This window comes from Thamnophis elegans, chromosome 1 (genome assembly GCF_009769535.1).
Source record: "Thamnophis elegans isolate rThaEle1 chromosome 1, rThaEle1.pri, whole genome shotgun sequence".
In the NCBI taxonomy this organism is placed as follows: Eukaryota; Metazoa; Chordata; class Lepidosauria; order Squamata; family Colubridae; genus Thamnophis; species Thamnophis elegans.
The window spans coordinates 162,217,674-162,244,856 of NC_045541.1; the positions used below are offsets into that span (position 1 = coordinate 162,217,674).

Here is a 27,183-nt window from a genome sequence, read left to right on the forward strand (position 1 = left end):
GGTTTGCTAAAGTGCCTGATAATTTGTTTATGCTGGTAAAGTACAAATATCTGTTACTTTTCTTGAATTTTGCAGACAAAATTAGTATTCTTTACATCATGGGCACCCAACATTTTGGCTTGTATGGGCTGCATTGAGTGAAGAGGATTTTTTTGGACTGCATATAAAATATACAATATAATTAATGTATATAAAAGTTTACAATCTTGTGGGGCCACATTACTAGCTCTCCATGGGCCTCATGTTGAACATGTCAATGTTACATCATACATTATATATTCAACACTTCTATGGACTGATTGCTGACTCATATCATTCTGGTGCAATTTCTATGATGCAATAGTCTTAAATTATCAGAAAGAAAATATCCTTTAATATTTTATGATTAAATTTTCAAAATTCCACTAGAGATTTAAATTGTATGTAGTGTTACATAAAGTGTCATTATATGGTATTATATGTCATTTATAATTTAAATATTAAATAATTTAGGGAATTTAGATGCATTTAGTATGGGGTATCACAGTGTTTGTGTTATACCTTTTTTAAATAAAAATGTAAAAATAGAAAATTATATTTGCAGATATAAGACATTTTTTAGTTTAAAAAAGCATTTATTATAAAGAGATTTTGTTTTTGCAGATGCTGTACTTTTTGAAAATTGAAGAATTTTAACAGGAAAGAAAAAATGTCATTGAAAGCAGTTTCTTTACATAGTATCCCTGGTGGTACACCTTTAAAGGATTTTGTAAAATTCCAGGGGAATTGTACTTTGAAGTCAGCTAAAATTCCTCCTTCAATGGTTCTTAGTTGCCATAATGGCCAAGAGACTAAAGGCATAGAGGTTTTCCAATCCACTTTAATATCTAGCAATACGCATATACAAGAATTCTTTGACATCAGTGAAATAAAAGCATCTGAAGGAATGCTGGGAAGGATTTCTTCATGTCAGAAAACTAAACATATGTCAAGGAGTGCCGTTCAAAAACGTAAAGCTTGTGAACCATTATCCCATGAATCTCCAGCAAAAATCTTCTCAAGAATGAAACAAAAAGCAGCTCTTGTCAAAGAAAAAAACAAGCCTCCAGAAGCTAAATTGTTGGACACAAAGCATACCGCAGATTATATTCTTACTCCTGAAAGGCAACCTGCTTTTCTACCAAGTTCAGAAAAAATACCAATAGTTGAAGATAAACAAAAGACAAAGGTAGATGAGGATTTTCTTGAAGAATCCAATGTAAAAACAGGTTGGTTATATAATTTCTTCCAAATTTCTTCTAGTACATACTTACATGCTTGAGATACAATTACAAAAATAACTCTAGGGCTTCTATCCAGCAATGATAAAAATTGGCCAGCCTGCCCCCTGCCTTATTAATTTAGACTCCCCTTCAGGATTGATTGATTGAATTTATATGCCACTCATCTCACTGTTCAGGGTGATTCTGGGTTGCTAACAATATAGTAAGAAAATTACAAAAGAAAATTACAGAGTAAAAGATAATGAGTTTAGAGCGGAGCAAAGGTAATGCCTTCTCTGGTCACTGTACCAGCCACTTCCAGTATATACCATATTTTTGGGACTATAAGACACACTCCCCCCTCCCCAAAAGGGGTGGAAATGTTTATGCGTCTTATAGAGCAAATGTTGCCAAAGCCCCGCCAACCCTAAGGCCCCCACCCTTCGGCTTCTGCCTCCCAGCAATTTGCCTCCTTACAGCAAACAGCCTAGTCAGCTTCAGCACAGCCTGATTTAGCACGAGTAGCTGATAGGCGGTTGGTTCTCCCCCCTCCCCCAAATACCACCAATCAGCTGTTCCAGGCTGCAGGGATCGTCAGAACTGTCACCGCCCATCGCCACTGCCACCTGCTGCCGCCTCCGCTTGGCCCATTTTCAGCCTCCAAGCGTCATGTTTTTGGCCCGTTCCAGGTGGCAGGGATATGCAGTGGCGATGGGTGATGACGGTGCAGATGGGTGGTGGTGATCCCTGCAACCTGGAACAGCTGATTGGTGGTATTCCGGGAGGCAGAGCCACCTGCCAATCAGCTGCTCATGCTAAATCAGGCTGTGCTGAAGTTGACCTTGCTGTTTGCTGCAAGGAGGCAAATTGCTGGGAGGCAGAGGCAGATTTTTTTTTTCTTGTTTTCCTCCCCAAAAGCTAAGTATGTCTTATAGTCTGAAAAATACGGTAGCTTCTCCATCAGGGACCAACACAAACTGGCAGAACAAGATGTTAAGGCTCTTCCTAAAGGTTAGAAGGGTGGTAGTTGATCTCATCTCCGGTGGCAAGATGTTCCAGATGGGCCATGGCAGAAAAGTCTCCTCTAGACTTCTAGAATTTCCGCTAGCTGAATTTCCTTGACTGATGGAGTCTATGCTCTTTGCCAGAACAAGTGGGTGGGTCAATCCCATTGGAGCAAGTTGGTTCCTCAGATACCTTGGACCCATTCCATCAAGAGTTTTAAAGGGGATGACCAACACCAATATTTTTGAATAAGCTGTCCTTCCCATTACATTTATTGCCTATTGCTTTTTTCTCCAACTTCCTCTTATTGTTCATTTTTATATGCATAAACCATGCAAGAGTTGCTTTAAACCACACTTGAATCATAGCAGCCAAGAAAGAGTAATGAGATAACCATATAATTAATTAATTGTCAAATTATGTATTGGGCACTTCTGAGCACATCTGAACTTCCTCAGTAATGACACTTGTCTGTCATATTAGTTGTATTATATTTTGCCATGCAAATATTAAATTCCGTGTTTTCTAAAAGGTTATTTTTCAATCTACCAGGTATTGAAAACTATTTATCAGTGGGTTTTTTCCTTTCAGTTTCAGTGACAGATTTTACTGCAGTGAACAAAACTACATGTACTACAGTAATAAGCCCTGTACTTCTGGAATCCCCCAACAAGTTCTTCTCCCGGGTAAAACAGAGGTTACAGAAAGATTGGTTGCCAAAAGGTAATACTTTTCTTAGGTGATGAGAAGTTTTGCATATATTTTTGTCTTGAAATTCTGTCTTCAGTTTTTCTATCTTTATAATTCACTTTATAATTTTCTTGTAAAAGATGGAATATTCTGTTTATAATGACTAAACTTAGATAGCACACTGCCAAATAATTTGCAGTTGCTTTTATTCATTTACTCATCATTTGCCTTTAGTTTTTTTCAAACCTTTGCCCCATATTATTCTGGTATTGATTTTTACCTTATGCTCTACATGGGGCTGCCCTTGAAGAGTGTTCGAAGACTTCAGCTAGTCCAGAACGCAGCCGCGCGAGCGATTGTGGGTGCACCCAGGTACACCCACGTTACACCTATCCTCCGCGAGCTGCATTGGCTACCCATTAGTCTCCGGACTCGCTTCAAGGTGCTAGTCGTTACTTATAAAGCCCTACATGGCATCGGACCTGGGTACCTGAGAGACCGCCTCCTGCCAATTACCTCCCATAGACCGTTCAGATCGCACAGACTAGGCCTTCTCCAGATCCCATCTGCCAGCCAATGTCGGCTGGCGACTCCCCGGGGGAGAGCCTTCTCTGTTGCAGCTCCAGCCCTCTGGAACGAGCTCCCCGTGGAGATCCGGACCCTTACTACTCTCCCGGCCTTCCGCAAAGCCACTAAGTCCTGGCTGCTCCGGCAGGCCGGGGGGCTGTTAAGTATCCAGGCCCACGGTAACTATGAATGTTGTGTATTTTAAATTGTTGTTTTGTCTATTTATCCCCTTCCCCTGTTTATTGTAAGCCTCCCGGAGTCCTTCGGGAGTGGGCGGCATACAAGACCAATAAACTGAAACTGATTTCATTTTGATTTATTTCATATTTAATGTTTTGTACCCCTTTTCTTGTTTGTAAGCCACCCAAAGTTGCTTGTAAGTGAGATAGATTACATATAAGTAAGTAAACAGAAGTAGTTTTCAAATAGCATGTGCACCATTCAGCAAGCTCTTTGTTATTGATGCACACACACATTAACACACAGACACAATAGCTATCTATCTATCTCATCATCGTATCATTTTATTAAGACATAGGTAAAAGAAAAATGTAAAGAAACATTAGGAAGAAAATAAAATAGTTAAACAAAATAGTAAGCAAATTGCAGGTTTTATAATGGTTATAACTCCTCCTTTTTGATATTACAGAAATATATTTAACCCTTATTAAACCATTTTTCAAATTGCTTTGCTTTGCTTTTTTCTATTATCAGCAAAATCTCTATTAAAAAGTATTTGTGGTTCTGTCCTTTACCAAATAACTTGGTTTTGCCATTTCTGCCAATTCTGGCATCTTCACAATCCATTCCACAATTTTGGGAGCTTCAGTATGCCTTCATCTCCATAATAATTATGTTGCAGTTACCATGTATAAAATTAATTTTCCATCAGACTATTCTAGTTGGCTATCTATACATCTTAATGAAAAGAGTTCTGTCTTGTTATTGAGAAGAAGTTATTGTCTAAGAAGTTAGCATAATAATAACTCATCCTGAAACAATAGTTATCAAAAGAATATTTCCTCTAGGAGATGTTTCACTGTACTAAATTTAAAATGTCTCTCCTTTATCTACAGCAAAGCAACCTTTAATCACACCCCGCCCAGCAAAACAACTTAATAATCTTAATGAAGAATACGTAAGTACTACTGTTAGCCAGAAAGAGAAGAATATTGTGGAATCTGCTGAATTGGCCAGTGAGACTTTTACAATAATATCTAATCCTGTGATTGTGAGTGATGATCATGTTAAATCTAAAGAATTCTTGAAGAAAAGAGCATTTGGAATACTTCTTCAAGATAAAGCAGTGGTGACTCCATCCAAATATATATGTGATCAAAAAGCAGGAGAAAATTTAAGTGTTTCGCCACAAAAACCTTCCCAACACCTGTGTGATACAATTTTTGCTACTCCAAAAGCCCATATACCAAGGAAACGACAGCCTGCTACCAAGGGGCTCTTGGAGGAACCTGACACAGGCACAAATGAAAAGGTAAATTTTTTTATTTTATTTTATCTATTTTTATCTTGGCTGGCTTGAAAAACTGCACGCCAGCCATAGTCAATCACGATTAAACATAACTAAAGAGGGCACCACAACTCTCTTTTCTTGAGTTACAATTTGTTTTCCCTACTACATCAGAATGGTTAATCAGTATGGGTCATAAATGGTTCACCAGAATATTTTCTGTAGTTACTTCATTGAAAAATTGAAATGAGTAGACTTGCACAAAACTTCAGGTTCTGATTCAAAAAGGTATTTTTTAGTGTTGTAGCAAATGAGTAAGCAACTGTTTTGCTATTCTAAAATAGCTGCTTTTCTTGGCATCACCTGGCAGCTGTGGACAATAGATTACATTCTCAGCCCTAATTGCAGCTTAATTTAGCTTATCATTTATTTTCATATTGCTCTTTTAGATGATATTTTTTACAGAAGAATAATTTTGAAGAACCATACATTTTGAAAAAGCTCTCTTTAAATAATTATACTTTTTTTAAAAATCCTGGAAACTACTAGTATCTTATTTACATTTATTTATGTATATATTTTTATTAATAGACCGCCCATCTCCCTAAAAGAGGCAAATCCATTTGTTTGTACCACTGTGAAGATCAGAGATCAAATAAATGATTCAGAGACATGCTATGTCCTTGCAATTTTTATTTAAAAAAATAATATCTGTTTTCTTTAAAGATGGTTTTAAATTTCTGTAATATAATAATGGAATTTTTATTTCTTTCAGAATCTCAGAACAATTTAAGAAACTTTTAGAAATTCAAAAAAAAAATCTGTAAACTTCAAGACTTTCCTGGATTCAGTCCTTACTTTGGGATTGCTTATAATACTAACAAGATACATAAACGGGCACCCATGGCATTGTGCATCATTCTCTACAAATATTTCCTTGAGTGGTATAACATATATGATAGGAAGGGTACATTAGCTATTAAAACTAGCTATGAAAGTTCTTTTCTTCATAAATTCAGAATAAAATATTTAGGTTCAAATCATAAAACATGTGCACAGTTTAAATTTAAATAGTGATCACAAATACAAGGAAGAAGTATGAATCTGAGAATGTCATTGAACTGTGGGTATACGTTGTATGATTTTGCAGTCGGGTGCAAACCAATAATGGCAGAAATTATATTCCCTATTTTTTCTAATTTAGTTTTCAAAGAAAAAAGATGTGATATATCTGAATGAATGGGGAATCAGAGTGATCAATGACAATACTGCTGTGTGTCTGGAAGGAATACGGAGGCAAGTGACTGCTTTTCAGTTTTGTTCAAATATGTCTGCATGGTTTGTTTGGATAGTCCTTGCATTAGTCTTGTATTGAATTGATATTAGTATTGAATTATTTTATTGGATTCATTTCCATAAGTTTGAAGTTTATCTCTGAGGAGTGTAGAGCAATTTAAAAGAAAAATTATAAATACAGACGATCTCTCAAACAAAAAACAAAGGAAAGCAAAAAAAGCAAAGTTAAATGGAGCAGTTGTTATGCCATAAATTTAGCAGTGGACAGCTTTGTTAAAATGAAAACTTCAGTTTGGATTGATTCCTTGATCTTATTTTCCAGGTAATGCAGGTAGTCCTTGAGTTACGAATGGAATGGAGCCTACCCATTCCGTTAGTAACGCGAGTATTTGTGGGAGTGAATCTAGTACCTTGAACAAGATCACTCCCTCCTTTTGCCCATGCATTCACTAATCGAATGCGAGGCTCGTTAAGTGCACAAGAGGTATTTCGGGATGGGGAAGGCCAGGGGGTGGTCTACTGATGGAACAGGCCTAAGACCATCCAAGGCCTCTCTGACCCACTGAAATACTCATGCTACCCACAATTGCTTTACCCCCACCCAATCTGTTGCACCGGGTCACTTACCATGTGAAGATCCAGCAAGCAGTCTTATCTCCAGCCTCTCAGTCATATGCCTTCCTCTGCAGCTCCGTTTAGGCCTCTGAAGCCCTACCCTGGCACATCCGCCCTTCAGAAGCTTCATTTCAGCCTGCAACGTGCCAGGTGAAGTCCGCAGAGGTCCGAACGGAGGGACTGAAGCTTCCAAGAGTAGATTGAATATATTCCACATATTACCTACATCTTGAATAGACTGGTGTATTTATCAAAATTTATTCGGTCTCGTCCATCTTGTACCAGTTAAATAGAACAATTAACAAAGGCTTTAAGTCCTTTATAACAAATTCAAAAAAAAATGCCTGCAAATATTTCTTCATAAGGAAAATACTTGACAAGTCTGTTATTATCCACATAGTAAGATACACAATTCATAATTGAGCCAAGGTGGCGCAGTGGTTAAATGCAGCACTGCAGGCTACTGCTAGATCAGCAGGTCAGCGGTTCAAATCTCACCGGCTCAGGGTTGACTCAGCCTTCCATCCTTCCATCCTTCCGAGGTGGGTAAAATGAGGACCCAGATTGTTGGGGGCAATATGCTGACTCTCTGTAAACCGCTTAGAGAGGCCTGAAAGGCCTATGAAGTGGTATATAAGTCTACTGCTATTGCTATTGCTATAATATAAAACACATACATTGGGAAGTGAGTGAAATAAATTATAATGGGCTCGCGTTACTTTTCAAGCTGGGATCTTAAGGAAGTATAATGGTGAGATTAATTCTTTTCCAATTATGATACTATGTCCTTTTTATTTTAGAGATATGGATAATATCTTCTGGCATAGCAATGTAATTGTAGAACGCATTGCACGCAATCAAGTCAAAACCTTGACAGGAAATATCTACATGTTAGAAGGGCCTATTGATGCAGTTAATATGAAGAAAGGAGGTAAGAGAAAAGGAAAACCACAGGGGCAGCCTGGAATTTTTATAGGCTTCTTGTGAAAATGGCTTCTACCTTGCTGCTTCTTTTCCAACTGTTTATGCTGGCCTATTGCCCAAAATACTGAAACTACGGGTACTTTATTACTTCCAGTTCCCTTCTGGTATTCAGTGACGTGTCTGATCTGTGCTTGTCATATAAGGTTTAAAACTATACCACATTGCTAAATATTAATTTGTTTCAAATGATAGCTTGAATAAGTAATAGTGCAGGAAGAATATATATCTTTAATATATATGTGATTGTAAAATGATTATTCTAATTTACAAGGGATACAGAAATCTGTACTCTTAATTTTATTTATGCATTTTGCCCAATATGATATAGAATAGAATTCTTTATTGGCCAAGTGTGATTGGACACACAAGGAATTTGTCTTGGTGCATATTGCTCTCAGTGTACATAAAAGAAAAGATACTTTCGTCAAGAATCATAAGGTACCACACTTAATGATAGTCATAGGTTACAAATAAGCTGCTTTTCATGTTTATATGCACCCTCCTCTCAAAATATTATTTTTCTTTTTTCAATTTAACTTAATGCTGATTGTATGATAGCATCAGCTTGAGTAGAACCTTTGATGTCATAATTTCCGCAATGCATAATTTCCCTCTATCTAGAAGTTTCCAGGATAACATTTGCATAAAAATAAAGCATTACAAAAAGTGAGAGAGGGTATAATACAGATTTAAGTTATTTAGGAATTTTCCTAAAATTCTGTAGTCCTGTAAGATTATCCCTGTTTTGATCTCCTCCAAAAGTTTGAAAAATAGGTATAAGAAGCACCCTTTTAAAACATAACAACTGTCCAAAGGCTATACCTTTGTTTCAAACAGGAATACCACCTGCATTCATAAAGAAGTTTGGGAGAGGAATCCCAATAAATTGGAAAAGGCTTGTTGATGATTTGCTTCGTTATATGAAAAGGTCAGGGTCAGTAAAAATATTTATGTTTTTGAGTTGTTGTGATAGCTGTGATTGTTGGTAAGAATTTTTCAATCAAAATATTTAAGACATTTTTAAAAAACTATCTGCAACATTTATTTATACTTTGCATTTAGTGTATAGGAGCAGGATGGCTCGTGTAATTAGGGTGCTGGATTGAAGGTTAACAAGCCCACGTTTGAAACCCAAGTGCTGGGGTGGGTTGAGCTCCTGACCGTCACTCCAGCTTTTGCCAGGGACATGAAAGGAGCCCCCAAACTGGGTGTCCCCAGGGTAATAGTGATATCAAAGTGAAACTAGAGTCTTGGATTTTAAGAGCGCTAATTGCAATAAACTTAGCAAGAGCTTGGGAAAAATTCCATGGATGAGAATCCTCAAGGGGAAAACAACTCAAGAAGCTTGGGAAATTTTGAAAAATGAGATTACAAAAGCCCAGTCTAGCACAATACCAATGAAGAAGAGAAATAACAGCTCCCAAAAGAAACCAGTATGGCTGCATAAAAAACTCTCTGACAAATTGAAAGACAAAAAAGATAAGTATAAAAAGTGGAAAGAGGGGGACATAACTAAGGCAGAATATCAGCAAATAGTCCGAGCATGTAAAGATGAAGTGAGGAAAGCTAAGGCTCACAATGAAGAAAGGCTTGCTACAAAACTAAAAAATAACAAAAAAAGCTTCTTCCAACATGTTAAAAACAAGAAAAAAGTTGAGGAAACAATTGGCCCATTGCTGGGAGAAAGTGGTAAGAAGGTGACAAGCAACAGGGAGAAAGCAGAACTATTTAACTCATGTTTTGCATCTGTCTTTACACAAAGGAACCTATCAAAAACAGAACCACAAAAATCAGATTAGGAACACAAGTTGAAATAGGGAAGAAAATGGTAAGTGAGCACCTGTCTACCCTAAACGAATTCAAATCACCAGGACCGGATGGATTACACCCCAGGGTTCTGAAGGAACTGGCAGACGAGATCTCAGAACCACTGAACTATATCTTTCAGAGATCCTGGAGCACCGGGGAACTGCCATAGGACTGGAAAAGAGCTGATGTGGTTCCCATCTTCAAAAAAGGGAAAAAAATAGATCCAGGAAACTATAGACCTATCAGCCTGACCAGGAAAGATTCTAGAAAAGATAATCAAGCAACGAATTAGCAAACACCTAGAAGCAAACAAAGTAATAGCCAAAAGCCAACATGGGTTTGCCAAAAACAGATCATGCCAGACTAATCTTATTGCATTCTTTGAAAATGTGACAAAATTAGTGGACCAGAGGAATGCTGTTGATATAGTTTACTTGGACTTCAGTAAGGCATTTGATAAAGTGGACCATAACCTACTACTAGATAAAGTAGAAGAATTTAGGCAACAAAAACGAAATGCACAGATACAGTATAGGTGGTACCTTGCTCAACAGTAGTAACTGAAAGGGATCTTGGAGTCCTAGTGGACAACCATTTAAATATGAGCCAGCAGTGTGCAGCAGCTGCCCAAAAAGCCAACACAGTTCTAGGCTGCATAAACAGAGGGATAGAATCAAGATCACGTGAAGTGTTAATACCACTTTATAATGCCATGGTAAGGCCACACTTGAAATACTGCATTCAGTTTTGGTCGCCACAATGTAGAAAAGATGTGGAGACTAGAAAGAGTGCAGAGAAGAGCAAGAAAGATGATTAGGGGACTGGAGACTAAAACATATGAAGAGTGGTTGCAGGAACTGGGTATGTCTACTTTAATAGAAAGAAGGACTAGGGGAGACATGACAACAGTGTTCCAATATCTCAGGGGTTGCCACAAAGAAGAGGGAGTCAAACTATTCTCCAAAGCACCTGAGGGTAGAACAAGAAGCAATGGGTGGAAACTAATCAAGCAGAGAAGCAACTTAGAACTGAGGATGAATTTCCTGACAGTCAGAACAATTAATCAGTGGAACGGCTTGCCTCCAGAAGTTGTGAATGCCCCAACACTGGAAGTCTTTAAGAAGATGTTGGATAGCCATTTGTCTGAAACGGTGTAGGGTTTCCTGCCTAGGCAGGGGGTTGGACTAGAAGACCTCTAAGATCCCTTCCATCTCTGCTATTGTATTGTATCGTATTGTATTGTATCACCGGCTAATCCTTTCAAGTCAGAAATGCTTCAATGCTTCTGACACCAGTGCAATGCGATTTAGTCTATAACGTCATTTGCTATGTACTAATTTTATCCTCTTTGTTCTCTTGATTAAATTTCTAGAGTATTTCTATTGACAGTTCCTCAAATTGCAATCAATAATGCCTCAATGGAAAGACTGGTTATCCATGTCTCTTTGAAATAAGAGTAAAAATAAGCCACCTTATACTTTTTTTCCCTTTTCTCTCTTTTTTTCTGTATTCACCATTTTTTCTTAGATGTGAATTATTTTACTGTTGTATAGAATTCTTCCATAAAAGTTTTAAGAAAAAAGAAAGAAAATTCCACTTGAAAAGTTTATATCCTGGTTTTGCATTCAAAAGTTTAGAAAACTGCCTTCTCTAGCTACTTTAGGCAGAGACCTAGGAAACAAAGATGTTTCTCTATGGAGAGATGGGTGAAAGCAGGGCTTGGAGTTATTGAAATTGTCATTTTCTGTTGAAGACAGCCTTCTAGAACAATTGGGGTTCTGGATAAGTATCTCAGGCTTCACCTAATTCCTTGTATGTGATCTAAGTAAACTATTTCAGAAAAGAGCTGCTGCAGCAGCATAATTACTGCTCCCAGCATTTAAATATTTTAAAGAAATTATGAAATGTGCTTAAAAGATTTAGGCAATTAATACTTATGCAAAACTTTAAATCTTTAGGAAAGAAGAAAGAGCATTTCCTGTAAGTGGTGATAGTGAAGAAATAAACGAATGCACAGAAGAATTGGATCTGCCCCAAAATATTGAGAAAAAATATATAACAAGAAATACCACTTATGATGTACTACCTCTTCAAAATGATACAATATATGGTATGCATGTTATTTTCTTTGTTTGGGGAAGATTTTGGTCTTTTCAAAAAATACCATTGTATTTATGATGTTCCTAACCCTAGTAATTTCCTATGAAATTTACTTTTGTTCATAATAGGAAACAGTAATAGAAATTGTGAACACTTACAACCAGATTTTTGTATGTGATGACAAGGCATGCTGGACTGAGAATAATACTGGCATAGCTGTACAAGAGAAGTTTACCTAAATGAGATAGTAGCAGCCAGTGATCTATGTAGTGGTTTTTCTTTCTCTTCCTCAGTCACATTTGCTTAGTAACCATTTCACTTCCAATTTAACAGATTGGTTGCTGAATGAGGAAAGAGTGTATCAGCTCAATTAATCCATTAACCCTGTTAATATTATGTTCCATAAACAATGATGAGAATGTATTCCATGGGTTGTGAAAGAGCTACCATCTTTCCCCAAAATAAGGCCTATCCCAAAAATAAGCCCTCCATGCACTTTGTCCCATCGTCTGGTTATTCAAGGTGGGACGAGGCACCTGTGTAAAATGAAGCTCGGGTGGGGGTGGAGCAGCTGCCCCACGCATCCCACACCCACTTACCTTAGGACCACCACAGCCAAACCTCCCACGCCCTGGCACCTGTTGTGCCACTGCTCAACTTCTGTGGCCACTTGTAGCCAGATGCAAGGTGATGCATTGTGCCATTGCCGCCAATCACATGCACAACAACGTCATGTGCCACATAGCCTCCTTCCTTGAGTGGCAGCACTGGCACAATGAGCCACATAGCTTCTGGCCACAAGCAGCCACAGAAGAGTCGGACAGCGGCACAATACTTGTTGGGGCATGGGAGGCCTAGAAGCAGTGGTCCTAATTTAAGCAGGTAAGACATCTCCCGAAAATAAGACCTGGTGCTTATTGGCCAAAAAAAAATAAGACTGGATCTTATTTTTGGGGAAACATGGTATATCTAGATTAAGCTAATGTTCAAATGCAGGTAAGTTATATGGCAGGGAACAGCCTTTCATATTAAATGTTTTTTTTAAAAAAAACAAAAAACCCAAAATATTTCCATTACCAATAACTGTTGCTTCTATAGACTCCAGTTATCTTAAGCTAATAAAAGTTGACTAAAGAGAATTACATGCTCAGTAGGGCTACTTCAGCTTTTCCTTGGATCATTTATGAGGGTGCTTCTAGCTTTATGTTTACATTTACAGTCAATTTACCTTGATACACAGGTAGAAATTTGTTGTTGCTGAAGAATATTTTTGTGTATGTTTTCCTTGATAGATATGCAGATGAAAACCACTGATTTACAGAATGACAGTGAGAGAAGTTTCACCCGTAGTGGGCGGCTTATTAAGCCACCCATGCAGTACTGGTGTGGGGAACGGATACATCTAGACCAGGCATTAAATATCACTATAAACAAAGGAGGCGCCAACTACTTAACACCTGTAAGATTTCTTTTTTTCTCACCATATGTAAATTATTATTCTGGAGTGATGATAGTGATAGAAATTTTAAGCAGGTGCTTATAGATATTTTGGATTCCTACAAGTTGAAAGTATTATGGATTGAAAATTCCACTGGGTGTACAATTTAACTTGAAAATAATTGTACTTTCCCTGAGCTTAAAGGAATAATCTGTTGAGTAATCTATAGGTGGCAACTGGACTTCATTGGTTTTTTTCCTCTATAATGTTTTGCTTCTCATCCAAGAAGCTTCTTCAGTTCTGACTGAACTGAATGGAGTGGAGCGGAGAATGGACTGATTTATATTCTTTGCCGCCATCTGATTGTTAACACACTCTGAAGGTTGTCATTAGCTCTCTGAGAGTCGAGGCCACTTGGGATTCATCTGTATCCTCAGGGTCACTTGAATCAGAGTGCAAAAGGGTATGGAACCTTCGTGGGACTGTTGAAAGGACAGTGGTGCAGGCAGGAGATATGTGGTGTTATATCCCTTCCCTTCTGTTGAGAGACGGCTACCCAATTTTAACATAGATGGCCTCTTTCAAACCGGTGGGCCTCTCTGTCCAGAATGTGAATTTTGTTGTCTTCAAAAGAGTGACCTTTGTCTTTCAAATGCAGGTGGACTGCTGAATCTGGTCATAAATGCATACATAATAGGATAGCAACATTCAGAACTTATTATGTTAGTTGTGTCTCAATTATACATTTGGTTTTAGAATTTCTAGTTTAAGAATGCTGGGTTTGGACTTTAAGGAATACAAGTTTTGCTTTGTTATTATTTTTAACTAAACCACAATTCTTTCTTACTTTGCTTCTTCCACTTGGCTCCAGAAGGCTGAACCATTCTTGCATGACATCAAATGACCTAAATATTTCATAGTTATTATCTGTAATAGAGATGATTTGGGTTTCAAATATTCCCTGATACTTTTGAAATCTGATTCTTCTGAGAAATGTTCTAATTCTGTACAAAAATAATAATAATACACCAGCCGCGCATAATACACCAGACATCACACTGGTTGAGAAAAATAAGGTTACAATCATAGACATCACAATACCAGGTGATAGCAGGGTCGACGAGAAGGAATATGAAAAAATCACAAAATACCAGGACTTAAAAATCAAAATTCAACGACTATGGCACAAACCAGCAGTGGTAATTCCAGTGGCAATTGGCACACTGGGTGCTATTCCAAAAGCACTGGAATTACATTTAAAACAGTTAAAAATTGACAAAATCACCATCAGCCAAATGCAAAAAGCCGCACTGCTTGGATCTGCATGCATATTATGAAAATACGTTACGACGTCCTAGCCCCCTGGGTGGGGCCCGACTAGTAACCAATGCCAAATCCGGCGAAACAACTGGCCACTGTGATACAATTGTATAATAATATAAAATAATGCTGGAATATTTCTGATGCATACAAAGGATAGAAAGTTTTGACTTGAAACATTTTGAGCACTTCTCTCTGTAGACATTAGGAGCCTGACCAGGAAGAGTTTTGCAGTAGTGGGCCCACATTTATAGCATGATTTCCTCAGTAAATTTGGGAAGGAGGGATTGGAATTTTAAAGAGAAAACAATAACATTACTAAATTGCTAATTCTATTGAACTGTTTAAGGAACTTATAACTTCTGAGGGTTTTTTTGTTGTTATTTCTGATGCTAATTTCAGTAGTGTTATTTTTTTAAAAATAATTTCTGATATTATTTTGAAATCTTATATATTTAAAGTAGCAACTGTTACCTGAAAGATACTCTATATTCAGATTTTAAAAAAATTACAGTGCATAAGGCTTGAACTTAAATGAACTGAGAGTGTAACTTCAAATCCTTAAATCATAAAGCTGGAAAAACCATTTAATCCTTTGACCCTAATCTCCCCCTAAATTCAAGAAATGAAAATAAAATTTATGCCTGAAGGGATCCAGTAAAGGGTTTTTAAAGAAAATTCCAAGGTGTTACTTTAGGGAGTTGGTATAACAGTCAGTTAGAAAATGTGTTCCTGTAAGAATTTACTTTATAGGTTAAGGCAGGGGTCTGCAGCCTGTTTTCCAAACAGGAAAACTGGTGGGCAAGCACTTGCAAAACCACCCCCTCCCCCCCACCACGCCTCCGACGGTCCGCTGAGCTGGAAAAGTTGGGGAACGCTGGGTTAAGAATCTTATACTGTAAATGGTTGTGGCCATTTAAGTGAAACAACCTCAAGTAGTTGAAGAATGCCTGTCTATAATTACCCAATTGTCTTTTCTCAAGGCCAAATCTTTACTTGCAAGACAACTTCTATGCCCTGATAATCCTCATTGCATTTCTTGCAATCTATTCCAATTTGTCTGAATCCTTTTGAAAGGATAGTATTAAGAAAAGGAACACAGTCCTGAAGGTGGAATTTGACTAGTGCAGGATAAAATCGCATTTTTGAAATTATGTTTGTTTATATTAGTTCTTTTGTTCCTCAAGTCAATGAGCAGCATGCCCCCTGTGAAGAGGCGGACTAACAAGCGTCCAAAGAAAAATGGTGAGATCCCTTTCAAAGATCATAAAGAAGTGCCTTTGAACCAAGCAAAAGGTAGAGAATATTTTAATTCACTTTATTCTTGAAATTATTGATTCAAAAATTCTAATGCTGAACAGGCTCCTTCACCTTTATTTGAGGACATGGTGACTAATGGACTAAACCCATGTTAAGGTCATAAGCACTATTAGGTTGCAAAATATTTTTCTTTAGGTCAGGTAAGTACATGATCAGAAAGATCAACAGGTGGGCAGGAAGTGTGTGTATTAGTCTTCTTTATTTTTTTTTACTTATTTTATCACATTTTAAAATAGTCTTCCTCACGGGGACTCTGAGGCAGTATACAATAAAATATTTAAATATGTATAGATGGCAACTTTCCCCTTCCAATTTTATAAGGCATGACTTGTACTTTTTCATGTATATATTACAACAAAGCTGCAGTAGTTTACAATATTAATGCTGCATGAGCTGCTCTTGATTGCATTAAATGAAAGAAATGTCCAGAGGTGGGTTCCTACCAGTTCGCACTTATTCGGTAGAACCGGTTCGTCAAATCTATCGAACCGGTTAGAAGAGGTTCCACCAGTGGACCCGGAAAGCAGGCCACACCTACAGAAGAGGTTCCAAACTTTTTTGAAACCCACCACTGGTCCTTGGATATGATTATTTTACACTATGATGCTCATATTTATAAAACTCAGTGCCTCTGTGAAAGGTAAGGATGACTACTACGTTTGTGGCGCAATCGGAACATTGCGTGTGTTGAAGTTGTTTTAACGCAAACCAAAGATGCCTTGTAAAAAACAAGTTTACATCATATTCTTATGCATGCCAGTGCTGTGTGTGAGGTAATTTAAGGTGGTTCTGACAAGTGTCGTCGGCATTTTCATATCCAGTCACATGGGCGGCAAGCCACTCCCATCCGGTCACATGTGTGGTAAGCCACTCCCACAAAGGAGGCCACACCCACAGAGTAAGTTCAAACAATTTTTGAAACCCACCACTGGAAATGTCCCAAAATATTTCTCGTCTTCCTCCTTTCTGCTCTAAGACAAAAAAAGTCAGTTGGATTACCAAGATTCAGGAAGTGTTGTAAAATTATTTTTGCTCTTCCTTTCTCTTCAAAAGAGCCCCAATCATCATATCAATAAAAATTAGACAGTTAAATTAATGTAAAGTAAAACGTTCATTCATCATTGTAGGATGAAGACATGTTTCCAACCAATACGGTCTTCAGGTTTCCTTTGCTAGTTTGGCCTGTAATACTTGCTGATGTTGTCACTCCATCTTCTTTTAGGTCTCTTGTGGATGCTTTTTATCAAGTGAGACCCATTCTATGACTGCCTTGGTCCACCTGCCATCAGTTCTTCTTGCCCTATGACCAGCCCATTTCCATTTCAATTCTTTTATTCTCTTGATGATACTTTCGTTTGTTCTGTCATTCATGTGTGAGTCTTTCTATCTTGTCTTGTGGTGCCAAGCATATCTCTTTCCATTGCACCACTCATAGCTTTTGTATCGATTATGAGGTTATTGTCCATGTTTCACTGGCATATGTTAGAGCAGGTAGTACACACTGATAGAAAACTTTTCAGGCTTAGGGGGAGGTTCTTGACAATTATGCTTAGGGACAGTAATATTGTAACCTGGTAATACATCAGTTTTCTCTGGAGAGCATTTATTTTGGAAAGGTAGTTGCAAAGTACTGTACTTGCAACTTGATGTCTGATGCAACCATATAAGTTTGCGGATTTGTGTCATAAGTTTATTTAGTTATTCCTGCTCAATTTCTGGTCACCTGTATCTTTGCCAGTTCCAGCCATAGCCAGGCAGTCCTCAACTTACAATTGAGCTGAAGATTTCTGTTGTTAAGTGAGTTTTGCCCCATTTTACGACCTTTCTTGCCACAGTTGTTAAGTGAATCACCACAGTTGATAAGTTAATAACATACTGTATTTTTCGGAGTATACGACACACCCTTTTCCCTCAAAAAAGGAGCTGAAAAATCTGGATGTGTCTTATACACTGAATACAGCATTTTTTTGCCTCCCGAAATCTCGCCCCTTCACCAAAATGGCCGTGCATAGCTTTTAGGAGGCTTTCAGAGTGCTCCTGGGGGCTGGGGAGGGCAGAAATGAGTGAAAAACGGGCCTTTTTTGCTCACCCCCCCCCCCCCGAGCACTCTGAAAGCCCTTCATGGTATTGGACCTGGGTACTTGAGAGACCGCCTGCTGCCAATTACCTCCAACAGACCTATTAGATCCCACAGATTAGGTCTCCTCCGAATTCCATCTACTGGCCAATGCTGTTTGGCTACCACCCGGAGGAGGGCCTTCTCTGTGGCTGCTCCGGCCCTCTGGAACGAGCTCCCTGTGGAGATTCGGACTATCACCACCCTTCAGCTTTCCGCAAAGCCCTTAAAACCTGGCTGTTCCGACAGGCCTGGGGCTGATGAATTCCCCGCCCCCGCTCGAATTGTGTGGTTGTTGATTGTTTTTAAATTGTTGTAGTTGTTTATCCGTTGACTTTCCTCCTGTTTGTATTCCCCCCCCCCCTTACTTTGGTTTGTGAGCCACCCTGAGTCCCTCTGGGAATAAGGCGGCATGGAAATGCAATGAACCAAACCAAACCAAACCAAAACTCTACAAGCCTTCTAAAGGCTATTCATGCCCCCTTGTTTTTTGGGGGGGAAAACAGGCCCGTTTTCAGGAGGTTTGCAGTGTGCAAAAACTTTTTTTTTAAAATTTGCCTCTTCAAACCTTGGTGTGTCTTACACTCTGAAAAATACAGTAGTTGTTAAGTGTATCTGACTTCTCCAGTGACTTTGTTTGTCAGAAGGTTGCAAAGATGATCACATCACCTTGGGATACAGCAATGGTCACAAAACTGATCAAAAACTTCTCAGTCATAGGGGGATGATGTTCTTGAAAATTATGCTTAACTTGCCAATGCCTGCCAACCACATTTAACATGCCATTCAATTTCCTGTTATTGTATCACCTTCCATTGAGATCCATTGGCCATAAATGTAAAACATAAAAACATTAAGCAGAGTATTAAAACTGAGAGCCAAACTATATTTAAAAAGCTGTAAGAAGATGTTCCATATGAAAATTTCTAAGATGGGATGAGTAATCTGCAGTTGTTTTAATGCTGAATTCTTAATACCCAGAAGCCCCCGCTAATATATATAATGATGGGAGATGATAACCATTATTAACAACTAGTAGAACATAGATTCCCAGCTCTATAGAATGTTTAGCTCACCTTATCAGTGTGGTCCAAACTGCAGATCTGTCCTCTTTCAGAAGGACGGTGTTGGTGCAAGGGAATTGTGGAGAATTCCCTCTTCCCCAGCTCCAACTGCTCTAGTACTTAGTAATACAACAGGGTACAGCAAACTGGGATTGGAAATGCAGTGCCCACAGTCTGCAGTTCTCTTGATGATGTGTCGATTCTTCATAGTTTTAAGTGCAAGCTGTTGCATTTCGATGGCCAGGGCTATGCAGGGATAGGGTTTATCCCCTGTCTTCCCAAACTGGCTACACTAATCTTGATGTGGCATTAAATTAACCTTTCTCTTTGTACTGAACCTTGATCTAAAAAGCCATCTCCTCCTCATCATGGTCGGTCCCAACAACTGTTTCACTCCATATATCAATTTGTGCGCACATTGGATTTGATGCTCTGTTTAGATTGATTTGGTGATCCAAAAGTGAGGAGCCCTGCAGGTTAGGACGGATTACCCCCTGGTCAATTGGTGCAAGCCACAACAAAATATGGTAAAAATGATCCGGGCCAGGTAACTGATGAGTAATGGGTTTGAAAGGGATGGTAACTGACATTAAATCAAGACAAAGCAGTGATGCTGTTGGTAAATAGGAAAGTAGACTCAGAGATTGAAATGATCATTTTGGATAGAGTTGCAATGCCTTGAAACAGCATAGTTCAGAGTCTGGGCATACTCTGTGATCCTGAGCACTTACTAGACATGGCTGTCATGAGAAGGATTTCTATACATTTACACATTACATGCCTGTGCAATCCTTATTGTACCAGGCACATTTCACATCATTTTCTACAACTTGGTGATCATGATATGACTATACAAAATACTTCCTGTAGGCTAGGCTTGCAAATTGTCTGGAAGTGCAAATGATGTTATATAGGATGATTTTGCTACTAACCAATGAAAGATACAGGGATAATTTACCTGTATTGAAAGATACGCAGTGGTTGCACAATTTCAACTGTTGGGGCTTAAAGAAAAGATTGCCCTTATTTTACAAATTTGTCTCAGCCCTGTTTTCAGTCCTTCAGGAGTGGTTGTTTTGAAAACGCCCCCTCTATTTAATGCCCCCTGCCCCCCTTTTTGGCATGTAAGAGGATTTTCTCATGTTCCAATAGTAAGGATCACATTCCCTTGGAGCTGATTTTTGCTCCCTCTGTTAGCATTTTTAAAAGACACACATCTTTTGTTATGCTTTCAAAGGTTAATTTTAGTGCAGTATTTTGTATTTATTTTTACTTTTTAAAATGTTATACTTTGCTTTTGCTGTTTAAATCCTGTCAGCTGCCTTGAATACCTGCAGAATAGAAAGGTGAAGAAGAAATTAATTCTATTAACAAATTATTTCATTGATTTAGAACCTAAGCTAACTTGTATTTCCAAAACTAATTTTTACTAGGAAAAATTAATATGAAATCTAAGAATATAACCAGGAAAACCAAATGTAAATTGGAGCGACAGTCCCAACACCTTATTTCAGACCCTGAAGAAAATGACACTGAATTCATCATTAAAGATATTCACAAGAAGGAAGCCACTGTTATGCTGACACCTCTGAGAAAGAAAATAATGCAAGAAAAGCAGCACTCCAATAGCAGGCCCAGAAATGAGCAAAATGTGACTAAGGATTGTGGAAACATCACTTGCTGTGAAATAAACTTGGTTGATGTAGAATCAGACACTTTGAACTGCACGTTAAATTTGTTGAAACAACATCAACAAATTGAGAAAGTTGTGGAAAATGTTCCTTGCACAGATGAAGATGAATCTAATGAAGAAATCCCATGTATTAAAAGGAAAATACGGCCTCCTTTCAAAAGAGAAATGTTCAACAAGGAATGTAATAATACACAAGGACCATCCCATGAGCAAAAAAGTACAGAGAATTGCGTAGCACCTTCTCAGAGCCAAAAGACAAAATGTTCTTACATTGTCCAGGAGGACTCGCTGGAAGTACTAAGTAACAAGAGTTCGTCTCCTGACTTGGATACCAGTTCTAAGCTAGAGAAAAGGAATAGACAAAAGTCACAGAAGGGGTTCAAGAGAGCCAGAAAGAATGCTCTTGCATCAGACACCGAAAGTGAAAACAGCATAGAGGCATTTCCTGTGGAAGAAAGTAAGATAACAATACCTACCAAGAGGACTAATGGTCGCATTTCAACTAGTCCAAAAGCCTTGCCTGTGGCTAGAAAGCCACTCAAACAGAGCAAGTTAAGGAATGCTGTGAAGTCTCTTCCAGACACTGATGAAAACTGGACTGAAGAAGAAGTAGAAAAGATGTACAGGCAAGTAGGGATGGTCGGACCATAATTTTCCCTTATGCTGTAAGACGCTGTCTGTAAAGGTGTGACTTAACAGAGCTTTTCTAATGCAAGGATAACAATATCTGATTCCATATTAGTCAACAAAATGATTTGTAAGCTTTCTTTTTCTACTCTCCTACCCAATCCTGCAAATGACTTTCCTCCTACACAACTCCCAACATTTTCTTCTGCAAATTCCTGATCTTTTTTTCTTCTCTCTTCTACCTCCCTTTTTAGATTCTATATAGTGTCTAACTTTCATACCATCGGCACCAAAGTTATAACATAATGTGGTTCACCCAGTGCTTCATATTTTTATAGGGCAGTGGCATCTTTTCCCAAATACAAAAGTGGTTTCTGGATGGCTGTGGCAAAGTCTGTGGGAACACGATCGGCTGAAGAATGCCAGGAAAAATACATGGCAGACCACGATGGGAAGAAATGCGTCCGAAAGAAGACCACCAAGCCTGGGAAAAAGGAAGAAAGAGGTACAGGTCCTGACCTCTTCCATGCAAAGCCAGACACATGTCAAGGTTCTTGTTCTGGGGGCATGGAAGGGTAGGAGTCTGGGTAGACTTTCAGCAAAAGCATAGCATTTTTCTTATTTGTTTAGGGGTGCCCTTGAATTTTGCAAAATTAGGCAAGCACTTTTCTGTTTTAAGATGAATAAAGGCTTTTTTTTTTTGAATCTGTACCTGAGAATATTGGGATAACTTTTCAGAATTTGGGGCAGATACTGAAGTAATAATAGGATGCTTATGTGTTATTTTTGTTCACTAATTGGAAAAAAGTGACTGTGTACAAACTAATTCTGTCTTTAAAATGGTTTGATGAAGCTGTTTGTGTATAGTGTTGTTTAAAGTTAGTGTGGGGAGTGAAGAAAATTCCAATCCAAAAAATTCAGATTAAGGAAAGTAACAGGTTTTTTTTTAAGTGGCTTCTAACCTTTGCCTACAATTTCCATCCTCTTACCAAAAAAGAAAAAAAAAATGTCCATGTTAGTTTGTATCATTCTTGCTGATAGATAGGGGGACACAACAACAGCCGTTGGCAAAGGTGGGAACCCTGAAAAGGATACAGCAGATGCGGAAATTCCTTGAAGAGATGCCCAAGGATAACCACGATGACATCTTTACTTCCACACCTTTCCAAAATAGGAACATAAAAGTAAATATCATATCTGTTGTTTATATTAGAATATTTCTACCAGGGTTCCATCAGATAGGATGCTAGAAATGTTCAAAACCATGACCCGTCAAAAGCGCGATCGACGAAAGCGCGCATTTGACGTCATCACAGCGCGACGAAAAAAATTAAAAATTGAAATAACAATAAAATTAAAGCAAGCCGATTCACATAAAGGTAAGGGTTAGGGTTAGGGTTAGGTTAAGGGTTAAGGTTAGGTTTAGAGCGTTAGGGTTACGTTAAATTTTACGTTAAAGGTTAGCATTAGGTTTAGCGTTAGGTTAAGGGTTAGGTTTAGGGTTAGATTTAGGCTTAGGTTAAGGGTTAGGTTTAGGGTTAGGTTTGGGGGGGTTAGGGTAAGGTTTTCGCTTTATTTTTACATTTTTCCATCACAGTGCGATGTTTTCATCGCGCTGTGATGACGTCAAATGCGCGCTTTCGTCGACCGCGATTTTGTCGTCCGCGGTTTTGTGGTGGAACCGTTCAAAACAAAGATGGAAAGTTGTTTTCCTTTTCCTGGGATCTAACGGTGTGAAATAAACTCATTCTTGATTTTGTGCTGGTCTTCAGAAATACATTTATAGAATCGTGGCTTATGTCTAGATCTTGAGATTAGTCCAAAATGTATGTAACAGACATTCCCTAAATATCTGGTATCCATTGGGATTCTAGTTATTGCAGAGAGTTGCAAGTACACTGTTAGTTGTAGGTAATTAATAGAACAAAGTACAAAAGGAAGAAAATATAGAAAGAGTTATACCAACCCTATTACTTTACTCTGCTTTTCTAAGTGTTATTTATACGTGAACCATTCTCTGGAACTCAGTCCATCTGTAGCAGCAAACTGTTTGCCCTTTGAGAGATTTTTTTTTTAAAAAAACTAAGATTTTAAGTTTTTAAAAATAGTTTTTTACTTTAATAGTATAGACCAGTGGTTCCCAAACTTGGCAACTTTAAGACTTGTGGACTTCAACTCCCAGAGCTGGCTGGAGAATTCTGGGAGTTGAAGTCCACAAGTCTTAAAGTTGCCAAGTTTGGGAACCACTGGTATAGACCTATTACATTAGGCATCTGCCTTTTCCATTTGCTTATCCTTTACTCAACTTTCTATCTGCTTCTGAGTCTTTTCCCCTTAAAAATCTTCACAACCTCGAAACTCTCTAACAGCTTTACAATCATTACCCTACCTATGTGATTCATCCTATTGGTAAGGCCCACATCATCTATTAAAACTATGTTACTTTCACCTAACTAACTAAAAATTCTATCACAGCTTTAATTATGGATAATTTATAATAAATGCCTCATCTTCTAATTGCGGGGAAAAAAAGGCATGAAGGCAACATGAGAAAGATGCTCTTGGATGGGGATAATATAGTAAACTTACAGCAAACACCTTCTCTTTCTGGGGATAACCAAGATATGATCTGTAGTTGCCACAGTTCTGCGTGGCCCCAGAGGAAGATATTTTCCAGTTGAAAGAAAGTCAACCTATTACACCTGCGTCAGCTATTTTCCCCTGGTTGAAGACACCCCAATGTGACCACCTCACCCCTGGCATGCTGGAACCTCCGGATAGGTAGGTACTCTGGATGGATTCTATTCATTATTTTGAACGGCAAAAGCAACTGCCTTTTTATGAGCAGAACTCATTCTAGGTTCACTGAAGTCACTGCTGACAAGTGTGTAAAATTCACACATAAATATACGGTTCCAACAATAAGGATAGGACTGAGTCAAGCAACAAGGAAGTTGGATTATGTGGGCATTTCAGCATTCTGGAATGTGCTTTTTTGGGATGGGGGCAAGCACAGGAAGAGAAATAGAAAAAAGGAAGAGAAAAGAAGGATAGCGAGCAATAGATTCTTGGGACGGTGTTAAGACTAAACAGCGTGTGCTGCTACAGCCTGACAACAAGCAAAGATGTTGCTTCTTGGGAGTAAGTAAGTGAGACACATTCACATACACAGATTCCTCCATTTAAATTGTCTTTTTATTTTAGGGAAAGCTGTGATAGACATGTCTTCCACATGCAAAAACTTATCAAAGGCAAGGAACGCACGTGGCTGAATGTAAAGAAGAAATCGGTAATGCCTTTCCTTCATTTATCACATATGAAGACAAATTAGATATCCTGCATCTTTTAAAGAAAAATGCATACATTTTCCTTCTCTCTGAAGGGATCTAAAGCTATTCATAGGACCTGGTTATTTTCTCAGTAACAATACTTTTTCCCCCCTGAACAAATAAAAATAGTTGTCAAATCCACTTCAGAAGCAAACAGCTTTATTAACAGCTAAAAATGGAAAACAACACCCCCCCCCCCCCAAAAAAAAAAAAAAACCAATTATGAGACATGAAGCGGTCAGGACCAAGAGCCAACTAAGTTTCTTAATGAGCCTCCTCAGGACCTTTGTGGTTCAGAGGTGTGTTGAACCACAAATGCCCTTGTTCTAAAGGACAATTCCTAAAGCCATTTTCCAGTAACAAGCTGCTATTTTCTATTTAGTCACAGCCTTGCCTTGAAAAAATAATTCTTGGCTGGTTACGCATTGACTAACCCAATGTCGAAATTTCCTCTGCCTGCATATAGTGCCTAGGAAAGTAGCACGACAGGATTACAGAGCTGGGACATAAAATGCGTATTCCATGGCTTTATCGAATCTAAACTGCAGTCTAGTGTTCTTAGCTGGCTTGTTTGTTTTGCCACGAAGCTTTTCTACAAGCTCTTTGCTTGCGGAAAGTAATGTATCTTTTGTTTCCATCAGGCTGTGACAGTGCTCACTACTCCCATGTCTCGAAGAACAAATGTCTTTAATTTTGAAGGTAGGCCTGTTTCACTTGCTTTATACGACGTTGTCAGGATTTAGGATTAGACTTGGGAGTCCCCAGTATGGCACCATCAATGCAGTTAGTCCTCGATTTACAGTTATTCATTCAGTGACTGTTCAACATTATAATAGCATGGAAAAAAGTGACTTACAACTAGTCCTTGAACTTACGACTGTCACAACATCCCCAGGGTCACGTCTGAGTGCTTGGCAACCGATATTTATTGTAATTGCAGCATCCTGGGTCATGTGATCATTGTCACCTTCCCGGGCAGCTTCCAACAAGCAAAATTAATGGGGAAAAAGCCAGATTCATTCAACAACTATGTCATTCGCTTAATATCCACTGTGATTCACTTCACCACCATGGCAAAAAAGTTGAAATTGATTGTGGCTCACTTTCACAACGGATCACTCCTTGCTTAGCAATGGACGTACAGGCCCCCTATTGTGGTCATCAGAGGACGCTGTGTCAAACGAAGGTCTGGAAATTGTAGTCTACAAAGGAAGCCATCTGTTGCATATATGAGCGACATTGCAGTATGCAGTAATGAACATGGCATGTTTCAGGATTTGTAATTTTGAAAGTATTTTCTTCTGCACCATTTGCAAACCTTAACATGAAGCCAGCAGACAAAGCAGCTCATGAGGTTTGGTGACTGCAGAGTTAAGAATTAGTTCCAGATTTAGGCACCCAATTTTACTACCTGTATTTTCCCTGAGTATATTTCCCAGGGTGGGAAATCTCAATTTTAAATGCAGATATTCAGAAATTGAAATCCATAATTATGAACGCTTGAGTGCCCCACACCAATTACAGAGGTAATCTGGTCCTGTGGACATTAAAATAATTTCTGTATAATTGTTAAAAGGTAAATTAATCAGTCCCAACTCCTGGGATTGTGAATACCTATGCATATGGTTTGCCAGTCTCCTTTTAACTTAGTTGGTTTGGGGTGGGTTTTCATGCAATATAGAATTTCTCTCCAAGACCAGTTCAGCTTTTCATGTTGACTATAAGATTGTATCTGAGGATGGTATTATATGGGACCATTTTGGATACTATCATCCCTGGGTTTTTTTCTCACCTTACTATAGATGTAGGAACTTCTACTGGAGTGAGGAATCTATTTGAAGTGGAAGAAGAAATGCAGTCTGATGAAGAGAATGATGTGTATTTTTCCACATAGGCACCTGATGAAGGCTCCAACTCCATAGCTACGGATGTTTTTAATGTACTGTGAACAGTTGAGTTTTGATTCCAGCCTGTTTTGAGTTGACTTAAGTTGTTCCAAAGCTCTGTACTATCAAGTGTTCAGAATAGAGAAAAATCTACCACACACACTTAGCTTTCTTTTTTAGAAGATACGATGCAGAGATTATGTAAAGAGGTAGCTGTGGTAATTACCTTTTTTAGTGGAAGTAAAATGTTTTCTAGAAGTTAATTGTACGATAAATGTCAAGAGTATTGTTTGTAATACCAAAGAACCTATATTTTCTGTTCCAACAGCAGTGCTTATGTATTTTTGTATTAAACTTACTTGCTTAGTACCTTTTAAATGTTTTTGACTGTAATTTGGCAATTACAGTGTAACTGGATACATACAATATAACTAAAATGTGTATTAGCCCACTCTATGGTTAGTTTATGTTTGGTCTGTTGTGTGAACCAAGACCAATGAGTTCAATAAATCTCGAGTAATACATTATGTAAACACAGCTACTCTATCAATGTATAAACTAGTAGTATTACATTTTTAACTATTTAGAGAAGACTAAATTAATAAAATAACTATT

General features: G+C 38.3%; 1 protein-coding gene across 1 annotated transcript; it reads left to right on the forward strand.

Moving 5' to 3' along the window:
• The first annotated feature begins 656 nt into the window (after positions 1–656).
• On the forward strand, positions 657–27,183 carry MIS18BP1 (MIS18 binding protein 1). Its single transcript, XM_032208734.1, has 16 exons — positions 657–1,247; positions 2,838–2,969; positions 4,580–4,995; positions 6,176–6,267; positions 7,683–7,813; positions 8,704–8,794; positions 11,634–11,785; positions 13,068–13,234; positions 15,721–15,829; positions 20,467–21,352; positions 21,692–21,858; positions 22,395–22,537; positions 23,989–24,134; positions 24,558–24,642; positions 25,324–25,381; positions 26,485–27,183. Exons 1-16 carry the CDS (start codon positions 689–691, stop codon positions 26,574–26,576), a joined length of 3,426 nt encoding a protein of 1,141 aa, XP_032064625.1. The 5' UTR covers positions 657–688; the 3' UTR covers positions 26,577–27,183.